Genomic DNA, 14,358 nt, shown 5'->3' with positions numbered 1-14,358 from the left:
TTCAGAGACAAACGTGGTCACTTTGAAACACACACGTTATAATGCGCCCTAGCTGCTAGCGGTGGCACTCCCTCATACTCTGCAACTGACAAGCTAGCAGTACTTACTGAGCATGTGCAACTCCCAACAAAGATTGTACAGAATTGAGATGTCTCACTCTGTAGCTAAAACTGAAAGCTCAACACACAGGGTGAAAAGAGGAGCTGCAGCAATGTCCACTACAACAAATATATGGTGTTTTCTGAAAATTAAACCACATAAACCTATTCTGCTACAACCTCAAAATACTATTATGAACCTGAAAATGAGCAGAATATGAGCACTTTAATGTTCTCCCCCTCCAATGTATCAATCACTCTGCTCTACTGTCCCTACTGCGCTCCCCTCCCCCGATACCCCAGTTTCTTGCAACATTATCAAATTTTCCCACAGTGAAATGAGTGCCAGCCTCACTATACACAATAAAGTAATAGTCCTAAACTGTTTTTGCATTTTAACATGCTTGCAAATACAACTTTAGGTATCACATGATAAAAAACATGTTTTCCCTTCCCTACAATGCACTGCACACCAAGCATTTACTTCATAAAAACTCAATAAAATATGTTTAAAATTTGACATGTTTACACTATTCATCAGTAACCTATTGTTGTATTTTACCTTACCTTAAAGCCAAAAACTTTGAATAATTCCATATATTTGAGGAGATAACTGCATTTGCATGTGCATGTGTGTTTCTGTCTGCATCACAATCTTCAGAATAAACCCTGCCCCCCCCCAGCACACATGTCATATGTAATATACACTCTATTTTGTTCCTCTAGAAACAAGAATTCTAACTTTGATTCCTTTGACCAAAATAGAGGCAGGACAAGACGTAAATGCATGTAAATAGTGCTGTTTACAAACATGGTGTTTCACTATCATGTGACATATGAGACATATAGGACCTGTAGTAAGTAAAGGCTTACTATTGGCAGCTACTACAGCAATCAGAATGAGAAAATGTCTTTTGGTTGATTTTTGGTGAATATTTTAATCTTTTAATTGCATACTGTTTCACCATCATGTGACATATGAGACAAATATGACCTTTAGTAAGTAAAGGCTTACTATTGGCAGCTACTACAGCAATCGGAATGAGAAAATGTCTTTTGGTTGATTTTTGGTGAATATTTTAAACTTTTAATTGCATACTGTTTCACCATCATGTGACATATGAGACAAATATGACCTTTAGTAAGTAAAGGCTTACTATTGGCAGCTACTGCGCGGAGGCCAGTCGCGTATAGGTGTAGAAGACTTTCTCGTAAAAAAGGGAAAGATGGTTTCCTCAGCCGAAGCCTCTCCAAAAGAACAGGGTTCGAATCCCCCCTTACCCCAAAAAATTGTCCTGTATTTAGTTCAGAATATTATGCTACAGCATGTCTGTATTACACAAAACAATTATATATAAAGTTTTTAACCGTTTAATGTTAAATTTAATTCAATATGTTTCTGAAAAATGATGTGGAAACAATATGATAAGACATTGTGATTTTAAGGTCATGACAATAATACTTTTACATGCTGCTAGTGGTAAAAGTTAAATTGAACTTAATAGTATACTACCATATAATGATACAAAATTCCAAAGCAATGTATATATTTATACGTATAATTTTATTTCATTTTCTATCACTTTTACTTCCTCAATCAAATGACAGTCATAGTAATGCTCCCAAGATATTTCATAAAGAACAACCTCATTTGTAAACACACAATAAAAACTGACATTGACACATTGCTTATTTATATAATTCAAATGTTATATATAAAACAAATTAACAACTAAATATGGGTATACATTTACGGAATAATTTATTAAAATATTACACATTTACACACGTAGAGGGAACACTAGAGTGCATGTAAAGGTGCTGAGAGACTATGTGAGGATGATGATGATGATGATGATGAATCAGACCAGATGTCCAGTAAAGGTGAATACAGTTAAATTAAACTAAAGATCACAATTGCTTGGCTATGAAAACAGAAGAAACAGTCCTGACAATGCACAGTGGTGTGTCTTGTGTGCGTGAGTGCGTGCGTGCGTGTACGTGCGAGAGGATATATTTGTCGTTTGGTGGGTTAGCAGTCCATTTGTCTGTCTTCTCTTTGAATTTTTGTGTCTCTCAGCCTCATAGAAGTCCAACAGTTTGAACCCCCAGGTCATCTCCTTCCCCATGCCCTGTGCCTTGTAGGGGAAGAACACTCTGGAGGGGCAGTAGATGTATTTCCCTAGTACCCCGGGGAAGCTGTCATGTACAGTATGTGAGGGCTGTCAGGGCCCTGCTTTAGGGGTTGATGACAGAACCTGCACAGGCGACCTGTTGGAAGCTGCACTGCTGACTTCCTGTTCGCCCTCTCCTCTGACTCCATCTACGACTTCAGCTGACTGTAGGCTAAACAGTTCCTGGTCATCTTTTTCTGCTGCAGCTGCTGATGCGGCTGCTGCTGCTGATGATGATGATGATGATGATGATGATGATGATGATGTTGTTGTTGTTGTTGTTGAACCAGGATGTCTGACCCAATCCGCTCCACTGTAGACCGGCTCAGAGACTCCTCCTAGTGCGTAGCAACAGGTGGAGGGGTTGAGAATGGCACAATCATATATTTATTATATAGTTTCTTACCAAAGTCGGACAAAACATGCATCAAAAATTGTTTGTGGATTGTGTGAAGAGTTGTTTGAAATAAATTCAGTTAAAAAAACAGTTCAATTTGTTACATTTATTATATATTATATTCCCCCTTAGTCTTGACATTTTGCATAGAGTAACTGATTACTAATTCAACCTTATTAAGCCTATTAAGCCTGACCATTAACTGGTCTGTAGGAGGATGGTAGGTAGGTAATTTGAATGACCTGTATCCATGAAAGACTGCCTCTGGTAGCAGCTGTGTGCTGGGACCGCTGGGACCGCTGGGACCGGGAAACTGCTTCAGAGCCCTGCTGAAAGACCACTCCAGCTGTGTGATCAGCACCACTCCAACTGGATCTTCACTGGTCTCCTGCAATACAGCATCACATATAGTGATTTAGTCAGTCTAAGCCTACAGATCAAAATATTTTGCATTAATTTGCTATTGGGTCATATTACTCTCAAATGCAATTATACACATGTTCACTGTGTAAATCTCTACATGCTAAATAGAGCAACCAACAATCACAATAACCTGTCACACATAAGATACATAATAGATATGTGACATTTTTTAAAAGTTGTAAGCTAAATGAGGAACAATTCAATTTCCTCACAATTTTAAACACATTTACACTGCAAGTGTCAGACTGAGCAGAATATGGAGCATGCAGGAGACAGACTGGGGCAACAGCCTCCCCGTGTAAGAAGAAAGGGCATTAGAGTGCGGGGAAAGGCGACGGCACAGTGAAATATCAAATGAGATAAGGGCAACAATCACACTTTAATCAACCATGGCCTGAGCATGACAGGCTGGGTGGAGAGTACAGCCTCTTTTCTTTTTACCTGCACTTGTACAGCAGTTCCTAATAGTTTTGCTTTTGTATATCTTTTTTTTTTTTTGTACAAGCTTTCTTTATGTATATTTCCTATGGCTAGTATGTACACACAATGACAAGATACATGTTTTGTTGAAAATGTTTTTGTTGACATCAATAGTATTCAGCTGCCTCAATATAAAATGTTAGACTTCGGACAATATTTCATAGTGGGCAACTATCACACTTTCAGATTACACTGTCATTAGACAGGATGTCTTTGCATTTTGACTGTGTTGGTCTAAGCAATAATTAACAATGATTGTTTTGATGCCACTTAGTTATTCATTGATGGATTTATTTACATTTGAAACAGGATTTCATTATTTTGATTGAGTAATCACCTTTTATAGGTCACATAGATTATTGGAATGCTGAATGTGCCATGTGGTGTGAGAGCTGTACTTAGAGTTTTGACAATTGTAAATTTGGTTCAGTAAATGTGCCAAAGAGATTGAGAAAAACTGTAACCTGGATTACCTGAGAGTCTGTGGCCACCACAGCAGCAGGGCAGTGATCCTCGGTCTCCATAGCTACAGCAGCTGGGATGTTGGGTTGTACCCTGTGCTTGTCACAATTTAACACAACATGACGACAGCCTGGCTCCACATGCTGAAGTCCACATATCATCTGAGCTGAGGAGCTAGAAGGGGCTGGCAGCGGGGCCTTCAGCCTGGCTGTAAGAAGATTTTGGTCACAAAAACATTCAGGGCATTCATGATGGTTTAAAGTAAGAAGCAACAAATAATAACCTTTCACAGAAGCAACAATCCCAGAGGAGTCATCAGGCTCGGCAGGTCTGGAAGCGGTCCGCTGTTGGCTCTGTCCTGTGTGCTGTAAAAACAATTCAGAGTCATTTTCCTCACACAGTCAAGTTAGTTTATTCTTCACAATGTGTCTTTATATGTTTTCTCTCTAACAAACTGTGAATACAGACTGAAAACACCATATTTCCTTAAATTATGAATCATTATTTATTTGTCATGAAAAAAACAATGCTTTTAAGAAAACAGGTAAAGCACAGAAACAATATCAATATATAGTAAGCACACAATCAAAGATGTGGTTTGTTGTGCCTATTGAATATATAAATTTAAAATGCCAAATCCTTGAATGACAGCCTGAGAAAAAAAAACCTGTTGGTGGAGACACAGCCGTGGCTCTTTAGACTGCTGCTGCTGGCCCTGAAAGCACAGCTGACATTAGACTATTATCATGACCAGTAGGAGTAAGAGTTTAAAAAATACTCTGGTTATTAAACTAGATCCACCTACTTAGTTCAGTGTCAAATTTAGACTGAGAGAGATTAAGCATCCCCCTCTCCATCGCCACGAGACGACTGTAATGGTAACATTTATTGTGTGTCAGGTATTTACCTGATGGAGCCTTCGCTAAAGACACCGTAATCTTTCCTGGAAAGAAGTTGGATCCTGTGCACAGAAAAACACAATGCACATAATAATTTGTATGATTTTATTCATGAATATAATTATACTATTATCATAGATCGATAGATAGATAGATAGATAGATAGATAGATAGATAAATAGACAGATAGATAGATAGACAGACATAGATAGATAGATAGATAGATAGATAGATAGATAGATAGATAGATAGATAGATAGATAGATGAACAAAATGTTTCACCTATTAATCTTAACAATTTAATATTCTGTTTGGCATAGCAATTAAACCCCATTCCAGACATGCTGTAGTATTTAACGTTACCCATTCAAAATGTACACTATAGTTGCCTGAAATAGGAAGTATTTATGTCTCAGTGATATGATTTTTAAATACAAAAAATGTAGAAGCATGCAGCAAGAGAAAAAAATGAAAATCAGACAGGTCTTCCACAAAGTAACCTTATTACAATTGGTAAACATTACTAAAAAACGCTAAAATATAACGTTATGCATAACGTTAATGTATTAACCTTAATGTTAGCTAACATCATACCATTAACTAAAAACAGTTAGAACCTGTCAATCATAAAACAATAACACTAAACGTAACGTAACACTTTCCCATATAAACAAAGGAGACACGTACATTTACTACTTACTTTTGATAAGTTTACCAGCTTCTTAGACGACAGAACAGTGATTAAAACGCCGTACATACCGATATAAAACCTCCGTGGATTATATTCTCTACTGCTGCTGCTGCTGATGATGTGAAGGCTGTCACTGTAAACAGGAAACAAAGAAGAAAAGAGTCTCTCCTTAACTCTATCCACAGGGGGAAACAGCGCCCCCGAAATCCAGCTTGTGGCCACAAATATATGACAGCCGTAGTTTAAGACTTACCATAGAGAATGAATGGTAAAAGTTAAGAGAATTAAGCCCTACTATTCACGGCTCTGGCGCGGAGGGCGGACGCAGATCGGAATGAGAAAAGTCCCTTTCATTGATTTTTGGTGAATATATGTCTGAGAAAATTCTTTGCAATCTACCAAAACGGTAATTTGTAGACGGCCCCTTAGACAGAACCTAACAACAGAACAGGAAGTTAAAATCGAATATCAAGTGAATATCAAACGTCCAGCCAACTTCACCGCGCTACGAAGAAAGCTGGTCAACCCCCAAAATGAAGTTGACGTGCTATGGATAAGCTTTGCTAAACCTCTGTCATGATTGACAGGCCGCGAACTGTCAATCACATCATAGCCACGCCCTAAAACACCCTCTGCTTTATCGCCGATTTTAAAATCAACGAGACCATAATTCAAAACATGAACATCATTCTGTGTTGAGAAAGAAGTGTATTGTAAAAGAAATACCCGAGCTTCTTGCCCTATTTCTATTAAGTGGTCCATGAAACAGGGAGGGGCAGGGTTAATGGTTTCTAAGAAGCCGGTGGATTTCCTTTAAATCATGTGGTCCATGAAACAGGGAGGATCCGTCATATAAAGAGACCCTTCGTTCTCTTTGCTGCAGATCTACAACAGCTAAAGGATGGATGAGTAGCAGGGAAGTCGTGGTAAGCATGTTTCTTCTCTCTCAGTATATGGTGTTGTGCTGATTGATAAACTGAATTTGTGTTGTTTCAGAAAAAAATAATAATACACTTCTCTTGCTTCAGACCAAATAAAATAATAGACTGCTTCAAGTTTCTCTGTCAGAAGAAACAATGTTTCATCTCCTCGTTCATCCAGGCCGTATCGAAGTTAGAATCTAAATCTTGGATGGATATTTTTATTTACTCAGGAAGATCTAAAGTAGGCCTAAATGCTTCTACAGTAGCCTATGCAGTATCGAACATTGAAATATTACACAGCATCAAGTCGGCTCAGAATTAAAGCTGTTTTAAACACTGACATATTATAACTGTTAAATATTATAGAGATCAGTCCCCTCAGCAAAGTGTCTTGAATTCTGTCCGATCAATACATCTCTCTGTCTGTCTCTGTCTGTCCGTATGTCTCTGGGCCCTATTTTAACGATCTGAAACGCAAGTATGAAACACAAAACGCAAGTAGCTTTGTGGGCGGATCTCTGGCGCTGTTGCTATTATACCGGCGGGATAAATGACTCTTGCGCTCGACGCAAATCTAAAATGGGTTGGTCTGAAGTAGCTAGGTGTGGTTTGGGCGTAATGTGCAATAAACCAATCAGAGCGTCCTCTCATATTCCCTTTAAGAGCAGGCGCGCTTGTTCCATGGCAGATTGCTATTATACTCAAAAAACTGAATCAGGGGGTTGTGCACTTTAAATAGTTGTTTAATGTTCAGTTTACTTGAAATAAATGTATTTGTTAGGTTAAAATGTTAATTTCAAATAAAGTCAATGTAATTGTGTCTATTGTTACCTGTAAAAAATATGAATGTGTTGATAAATCCCAAAACATTTAATTTAAGTGAATTAGCATTGCAATACTTGTTACATCCTGAAGACGGCAGTATAAAACACCAGCTACCATTTAAACCAAAACAGGGGAAGAAGACTGAGATGTTTCAGACTGCGCATGCGTTTAGTCAAAGAACTTCTAATATACATAGACAGTATATAATGGACCAATAGATCCCGTTGCTCTGGACGGAGACCAGTGAAGGCTATTAGAAGCACTTTTCCGGTGATCACTTGCTTTACTGCGCAGCCTCCAACTGAGAGAGACAACGTAAATGTGACGTGAGCAACCTGTCTGAAAGTGTGAAGTCTTCTGGTAGCTGTGCCGAGAGAAATCTCAATCATTCCCAATCTTACAGAGACGGAGAGCGTAGGTATATGTAAGGAGATAACATGGGCACAGGCTAATTACTGATCACTAACATGCTAGTTAACATTAGTCATTAAACCTAAACAGCTAATGTAAGTCCAAACTGCCTGCGAGCTTCTCCTGTACTATACGGTAATTCCTCTACTGTGTGACAGTAAGTCACGTGGTTATGACACAATCGTTAGCCTATTTTCACAAAAACATCTGCTACGGAATCATAACGTGAGGTACAAGGTAATGGAGCCTTTTATACATTTTCGTGTTTCTGTAGAAATAAACAACGGACAAATAGAGTCTTTAAACGCTTCAGATGTAAAGTTATTCGCTGTCAAGTGACGTAAAAACAAAATGGCGGTCATGCTAACGGGAGGTGATCGCTTTGTAGCAACAAAGCGATCCCATGGGAGGTTCGAGTTCTGAAGCGAAGCTTACCCCCTTGCTAATATACCAAGAAGTTACACTCCCTCGTTACTTCCGGGTTCTGAACTGGTTGCAGTTCCACCAGAGTTCCGTATAGGGGGCGCTCACAGGCCAGTGCAGAATGAATGGGACTCTATGGAGCTATACCCCTCAAAACACACTTTTCTCAGGATATAATTTTTTGTCTAGTAATTTGAATGTTGCATTCGAAAGGGGAGGCAAAGAAAATACACACTGCTGGGTGTTAGATTTTTTAAAGTAGCTTTTCTGTTCTAAAAAGTAGGGGTGTAACGATTCGTTTTAACAACGATTCGATTTGTATCACGATTTGTGGTTGTCGATACGATTCAAGGACGATATTGGTTCATTTAGAACGATACGATCCGAAATGATTCAGTGACTTGAAATCGATTCAGTAACCTTTTAGCCAAAAATTCAACCAGAGTGACTGAAATAAAAAACCTGGATACTGGACAGTGCAGGTGAAGTTTCCTAGATTCCTGTTTCTTGTAATGGAATCAGGTATCAATTAATTATGAATATAAATAAACAAGTAAACAACAATGAATGGCAAATGCATTCACATTTTATTTGAATAAAGTGCAAACAACACTTTAGGTTGAATTAACAGGAAGTTAAAATTTTCTGATCTCATTTTCAATATTTAACACATTTTCAATAAAAGTACAGTAAGTGCAACCAACATTTCAACAGTAGGTTTACCTGCTACTTCTGCTTTTGTTTTTCAACCACACTGTAGGGTCGCATGTCTTTGCAGATAAACTTGGCAATTGTTGCCGTGATGTTTTTCGCCCGAGCTGAGTTTTGGGCTAGTCTCTGACTAAACATGCAGGCGAGACCTGAGGCTTCTGCAGAGTTGACTTTACCTTGCGCTGCTGTAGCAGCGGGAGCGCTGCAAGAGGTGCCTGGACGGTGGTGTTGTGTGAAATCCCATGGCGCCTTTTAGTAGGTGGTTTTGACTGCGAATAACTTTACATCTGAAGCGTTTAAAGACTCTATGTGCTTTCGGTTAATTTCGGTAATTCTGTCGGAAAAAAAGTTGCAGTTGGTGTTTGGTATCTAATATGGAAAAGGTAGGAGGACATTTTCTTTCACTCAAACCTGTTTTGTAATATTTTCATGTTAAGCATGATTGTACTTTGTGTTTGTGATGCAAACTGCTGTAAAAGCAGGTGGGTCTTCGACATGTTTGCTATAAAACTTAGCTAGCTAGCTAACGTTAGCTGTATGACCATAGACTATTATGTATGACCCATGTCGGTTGGCTGTTTATCCAGCAGGGCACCGCTTAGCTATAGCTAACGTGTGTAGTGTTTCTAAACTTGAATTTAGTGCTGGTGGCCCAATGTAATTAGCTCAGGTTAGCGGTTAGCTCCGGTCAGCTCGAGTGAGGGAGAGGGTGAACAACCAGACAAATGACGTTCGCGGTTGCATCCACAGTGGTGTGGCCACGGAGCTTTCGCGGTTTATTAGAACAGATATTCCTGCATGCCACAACACCACAAGCAGCATGCTGCTACCAACTTTAGCCTTTGAGCCTGAAGTGAATGTTGTGGCTGTGTCATGCTCACTGCGCGATAAACTTTCTGCATTTAGCTAATACAGAGAAACAATAGAAAAGGTGCCCATTTGTGGACCTGAGGTATGGTTATCTGCAACACTGCATGTTACTCATGTTTAATTTCAAAGCAGTTAGGCAGGACTCATCCACTTATTTATGGTGAATTTGAAAGTTTATTTTAGAGTATAAAATATATACCCCAACCCCCTCAGCCAAATCATTAGTTATTTTTTCATTGTGTTTTAATCAGGGTGAGTGTGTGAAAGTCATGCTAAGGAATGATGTAAAAGCAAGCTTTGAGGACATTTTCATATTGTAGCTCAGCAACACTATGTAACTACAGCTCGCGCTACCCTCCACTCCCCCTGCTGGTTGTCTCATTAGAACTACAGCTCGCGCTACTCTCCACTGCCCCTGCTGGTTGTCTCATTAGAACTACAGCTCGCGCTACTCTCCACGACTGCAGTATGCAGATCGAGGAGTGGCTCAACGTGGGTGGAGCTAAACGTTTGACTCCGCCCACTTGCCCAATAGCAACCATTGATAGCAACCGAAGAGGAAGAATGTGTTTTTTCTTTTTTAATAAATCTTTATTAAATCTTTATGATACAAACAGTACACTACAGAACAAACAATCAGTCATTAATACCAGACTGTTAATAGAGAAAAAATGGAGACTGGAGCTCACTTCCCGCGAGTCACTCTTGCTTTTCCCTTTGTTGTTTTCCTTCACCCAACTGTCCATTGACCGGGGCTCGTTTCCCGCGATTTGCGTCCCCCAAAGACCGCGGCTTCCGCGATTCGCGTCCTCCAGAGACCAGAGCTCGTTTCCCGCGATTCGCGTCCTCCAGAGACCGGGGCTTCCAAAAGTCGCATCGCCCAGAACCGGGGCTCATTTCCCGCGATTCGCGTCCCCAAAAGACCGGGGCTTCCGCAAGTCGCGTCCCCCAGAACCGAGGCTCATTTCCCGCGATTCGCGTCCCCCAAAGACCGGGGCTTCCGCAAGTCGCGTCCCCCAGAACCGAGGCTCATTTCCCGCGATTCGCGTCCTCCAAAGACCGGGGCTTCCGCATGTCGCGTCTCCCAGAGACCGGGGCTTGTTTCCCGCGATTCGCGTCCTCCAGAGACCGGGGCTTCAGCAAGTCGCATCCCCCAGAACCGGGGCTCGTTTCCCGCGAGTAGCGTTTGCTTTCCCGTTCTTTTTTTCCTTAACCCAACCGTCCGTTGCTGTCTCGCATCCCGCAGAGACCGTGGCTCATTCCCCACAAGTCACGTTTGCTTTCCCCGTTCTTATTTTCCTAATACTGGTTCTTCTTTTCCTAAACCCAACCCCATTGTTCCTTTCCATTTTTTATAATTAAAATAGCATTATTTGTTATAATCTATATATTTTTTTTATAATTAAAATATCATTATTATTAAAATATATATATTAATATAATATAATAGGTACTGCATTGACGTTTAAGAATGTGCTGCCTGATCTCCGCCTCCAGATGGCGCCCGCACGGAGTCAAACGTTTAGCTCCGCCCACATTTAGCCCAACCCCGATCTGCGTACTGCAGTCAGGTGCACACACACACACACACACACACACACACACACACACACACTTATTCATTAAATTATTACCATCATTGTAGTAAGTGCAAGTTAAGTTCATTTATACACCACACACTAATATATTTGTCAACAATAACTGATATGGGACAAGCACATAATATATACATGACAACAGATTGAAAAATTAATGGGCCAAAAAAGGCGAGTGAAAAAAAACGTGTCTTTAGTCTTGCAAACTATCATCCCTGCTTTATTACTGTTATTAACGAGCTAACGCTAACTTGTCATGCTAGTCAGCTGGATAACGAGTAAACGGAAGCACCAGAAGAGCTACTGGAGGGATGGTACGTTCCTCACTTCAGAACGGAACTTAAGTAGGATAGTGTAGTGACTTCACCCTGCTGTTGAACTCCCTTCCTCCTCATCAAGAACTCCAACATGTTTACGTGTTAGGTACTGAATAATCACCGTGGTGCGCCCGTGCCATGCCGTGTCGCTTTTGCTTATCTTGCAATTAACACGTTTTTGATTTATTTAGTGTGAAATGCTCCCACACCTTGGATGACTTAGGTCGTACTGATTTCTCTGCCTCCGCCGAGTGTTTCAGAACAACGTTACGGGTCTCTCCGGTCTCTCTCCGTATTTCCTCTACCCCCGCTCTGCGCTTTTTTTCTTTTCTTTCGCTCCACGCTGTTCCGCTCTGCGCTCAACTCCAATTTTTTTTTAATCTCCGCTACTGAGTGGCGTAATAGTTGCGCCACACAACGAATGGATAATGAAATTCGTTGCCAACTTTTTTAGTAATCGAATTTTATCGATTTTATCGATTCGTTGTTGCAGCCCTACTAGCTAGTCAATTAAGATGGACAAATAACATTGAGTTTAAGCTAAAATGTTTAAGTGAAATGTGGTTAAAATGTGTAGTATGTAAGTATGTAGTATTCAAACCAAAAATGGAAAAACAAAACTATGAGCTCCGTTTTCTCATTTTTCCAATGTCCATACAAATTAAAAATTCACTGGAAAACTGCTCGTTTTTCAACTGTTGTTTTTTTGTTATTCATTTTTCCGTTTTAACCCAAGATCGAGAATATGGGCTCATTTTTATGATGTGCATAATCATTGAAAATCTGATGGAACACAGGTCTCGTTTATAATGTTATTTTGGTCTTACGTGTTAAGTCAAAAGTTGACTAAAACCCATGCGCTCTGGACAGGAAGTAACATTAACGTGTCAAAATAAAAGCATGAGAGCTGTAATAACTGCCAGAAGAACGAGGCATTTTATGAATACATTGTTTGCCTGTAGCTTGTCAGATTAGGCTAAAGTTAGCTATTTAGGGTTATATAAAGTATTTAATTATTTAATAATAATTTTAAAATCACATGAAATCTACATTCATCTATTATTAGCCTGTGTGGCAGGTATTGACTAGTTACTCTAATCTTACACCAGCCAGTAAAAAGGCATCTAACACTTGTGTTGTCTTCGTGTTAAATGTGTCATGTTTTCAAAGTTTCTTATAAGAAATATGGGTTTCTTTCAACCAAATTAACCAAAAATAACATGCATTGTTCCCTTCCATGCTCTTGCAAGTAAATTAATATTCACAAATTTCCGTTAATTTGGGGTTTTTTTATTTAATTTTTATAGCAGTTGGTTTTGAAAAAAAGAAAAAGTATAAAAAAAAAAAAAAAAAACAAATATATGGAGTTATATTTCTTTTTCAAGGCGTTCCAATTTGATTTCCCGTTTCCATTTCTTTCTTGCTCGTGCTCGATTTGGGGGGTGTGTTTTTGTTGGTGGGGGTTTTCGGGGGGGGGGGGGGGGGGGGGTGGGGGTAGGGGTGTTTTGGTTGTTTGTTTAAAAGTATGTTTTTTGCTTTGGTGTGGGTTGTTGGCTTTGCTTCTGCTTTTTTTCTTTTTTTTGTGTGTGGGTGGGGGTGGTGTTGGTTCGGGTTTTCTTTTCTTCTTTCTCTTTTCTCCTGGCTTGGTGCTGCTTTTCTTTTGTTGTTTTTGTTTTCCGTTTTTTTGTTGGGGTTTTTGTGTTTTTATATAATTAAAAAAACAAAAAGAAAGCAAGCGGGAGCGGTGGGGGGTGCAAAAGAAAGGAACCCTCCCCGGGTGTGGGGGGTTGTTTTTTTTTTTAAGGGGTTGTGTGGGGGGGGGGGCGGGACCCCGACCCCAACCTTCTCAATTTTTTTTCCGCCCGTAGTTTTATTTTAATTTAAGTTAAAAATATCACAGAAAGGGGGCGGCGCCGGCGGGCGGCTTTTGTTCGCCAACGGGGGGGGGGGGGGGGGGGGGGGGGTGGGGTGTTGTGACCTCCTTTTTTGGGGGTGGGGAGGAAATTATCAAGCCCGTAGCGGGCTGGTTGGGGCTAGCGTGGTGTTTTGTTTGGTGTCCAATATTTTTTTTTTTTTTTTTTTTATTGGGTGGGTGGTTGGGCGGCGGGTGGAGGGTGTGTGTTTGTGTTGTGGCTTCTCTTTTTTTTTTTTCCTCGTTTGGTTAACCATGTTCCTGGGATTTGGCTAATTTCATGTTAGAGCCAGTAGTAAAACATAAACTGTAATATAACTGAAAGAACACAAGAAACTGGATTGTTTGTGTCAGTTTTTGCATCACTGTTGTTTGTTGTTCATCAGAATTTAGTCTTCATTCCTTCATATAACATTAGTTTGAAAATAGATTCATAGCAATCTGTATAAAACGTAATGTTAAGTTCAATTTTATCACTATAATAAAAACAGATCTAGAAATGATATGGTTTCTTATTTGCTCCTTAAATAGCAGCAAACTGAACTGAAAAAACAAGTATTTTGTTTTACTTTCTTTTCATCCAGGTGGGGCTGAGGGTTTTGACCCTGTTTGATCTGTGTGTCATATCACCAACCCATGATAGCTAGAATTCACCCTGCTACTCCAGATCTACCTGCTGTATGTCTGGCTACAGACTACAACCATCTGCTCCTGATCTACCTGCTGTATGGCTGGCTACAGACTACA

At 39.9% G+C, this 14,358-nt stretch overlaps 1 protein-coding gene and 1 long non-coding RNA gene across 3 annotated transcripts in view; one reads left to right on the top strand and one right to left on the bottom strand.

The window, feature by feature from the left end:
• Nucleotides 1–4,376: 4,376 nt before the first annotated feature.
• LOC120550571 lies at nt 4,377–5,896 on the bottom strand. Of its 2 annotated transcripts, XR_005637753.1 has the most exons (5): nt 5,878–5,896; nt 5,634–5,757; nt 4,840–4,995; nt 4,702–4,749; nt 4,377–4,399 (listed from the first exon to the last, which is right to left on the bottom strand). It is a non-coding gene; the product is annotated as an uncharacterized LOC120550571 (long non-coding RNA). The 2 variants fall into 2 exon arrangements; XR_005637752.1 differs by having other exon boundaries at nt 4,381–4,995.
• Nucleotides 5,897–6,528: 632 nt separating this feature from the next.
• LOC120550569 (neoverrucotoxin subunit alpha-like) overlaps nt 6,529–14,358 on the top strand; it is a 55,743-nt gene continuing 47,913 nt past the window's right edge. The window contains exon 1 of the mRNA XM_039787169.1: nt 6,529–6,550. Within this exon, the coding sequence (XP_039643103.1) occupies nt 6,530–6,550 (21 nt within the window). The 5' untranslated portion in view covers nt 6,529. The remainder of the gene's footprint in view (nt 6,551–14,358) is intronic.

The sequence above is a fragment of the Perca fluviatilis genome, chromosome 21, assembly GCF_010015445.1.
Source record: "Perca fluviatilis chromosome 21, GENO_Pfluv_1.0, whole genome shotgun sequence".
Taxonomy (NCBI): Eukaryota; Metazoa; Chordata; class Actinopteri; order Perciformes; family Percidae; genus Perca; species Perca fluviatilis.
This window is presented reverse-complemented; position numbering and strand designations above follow the sequence as displayed.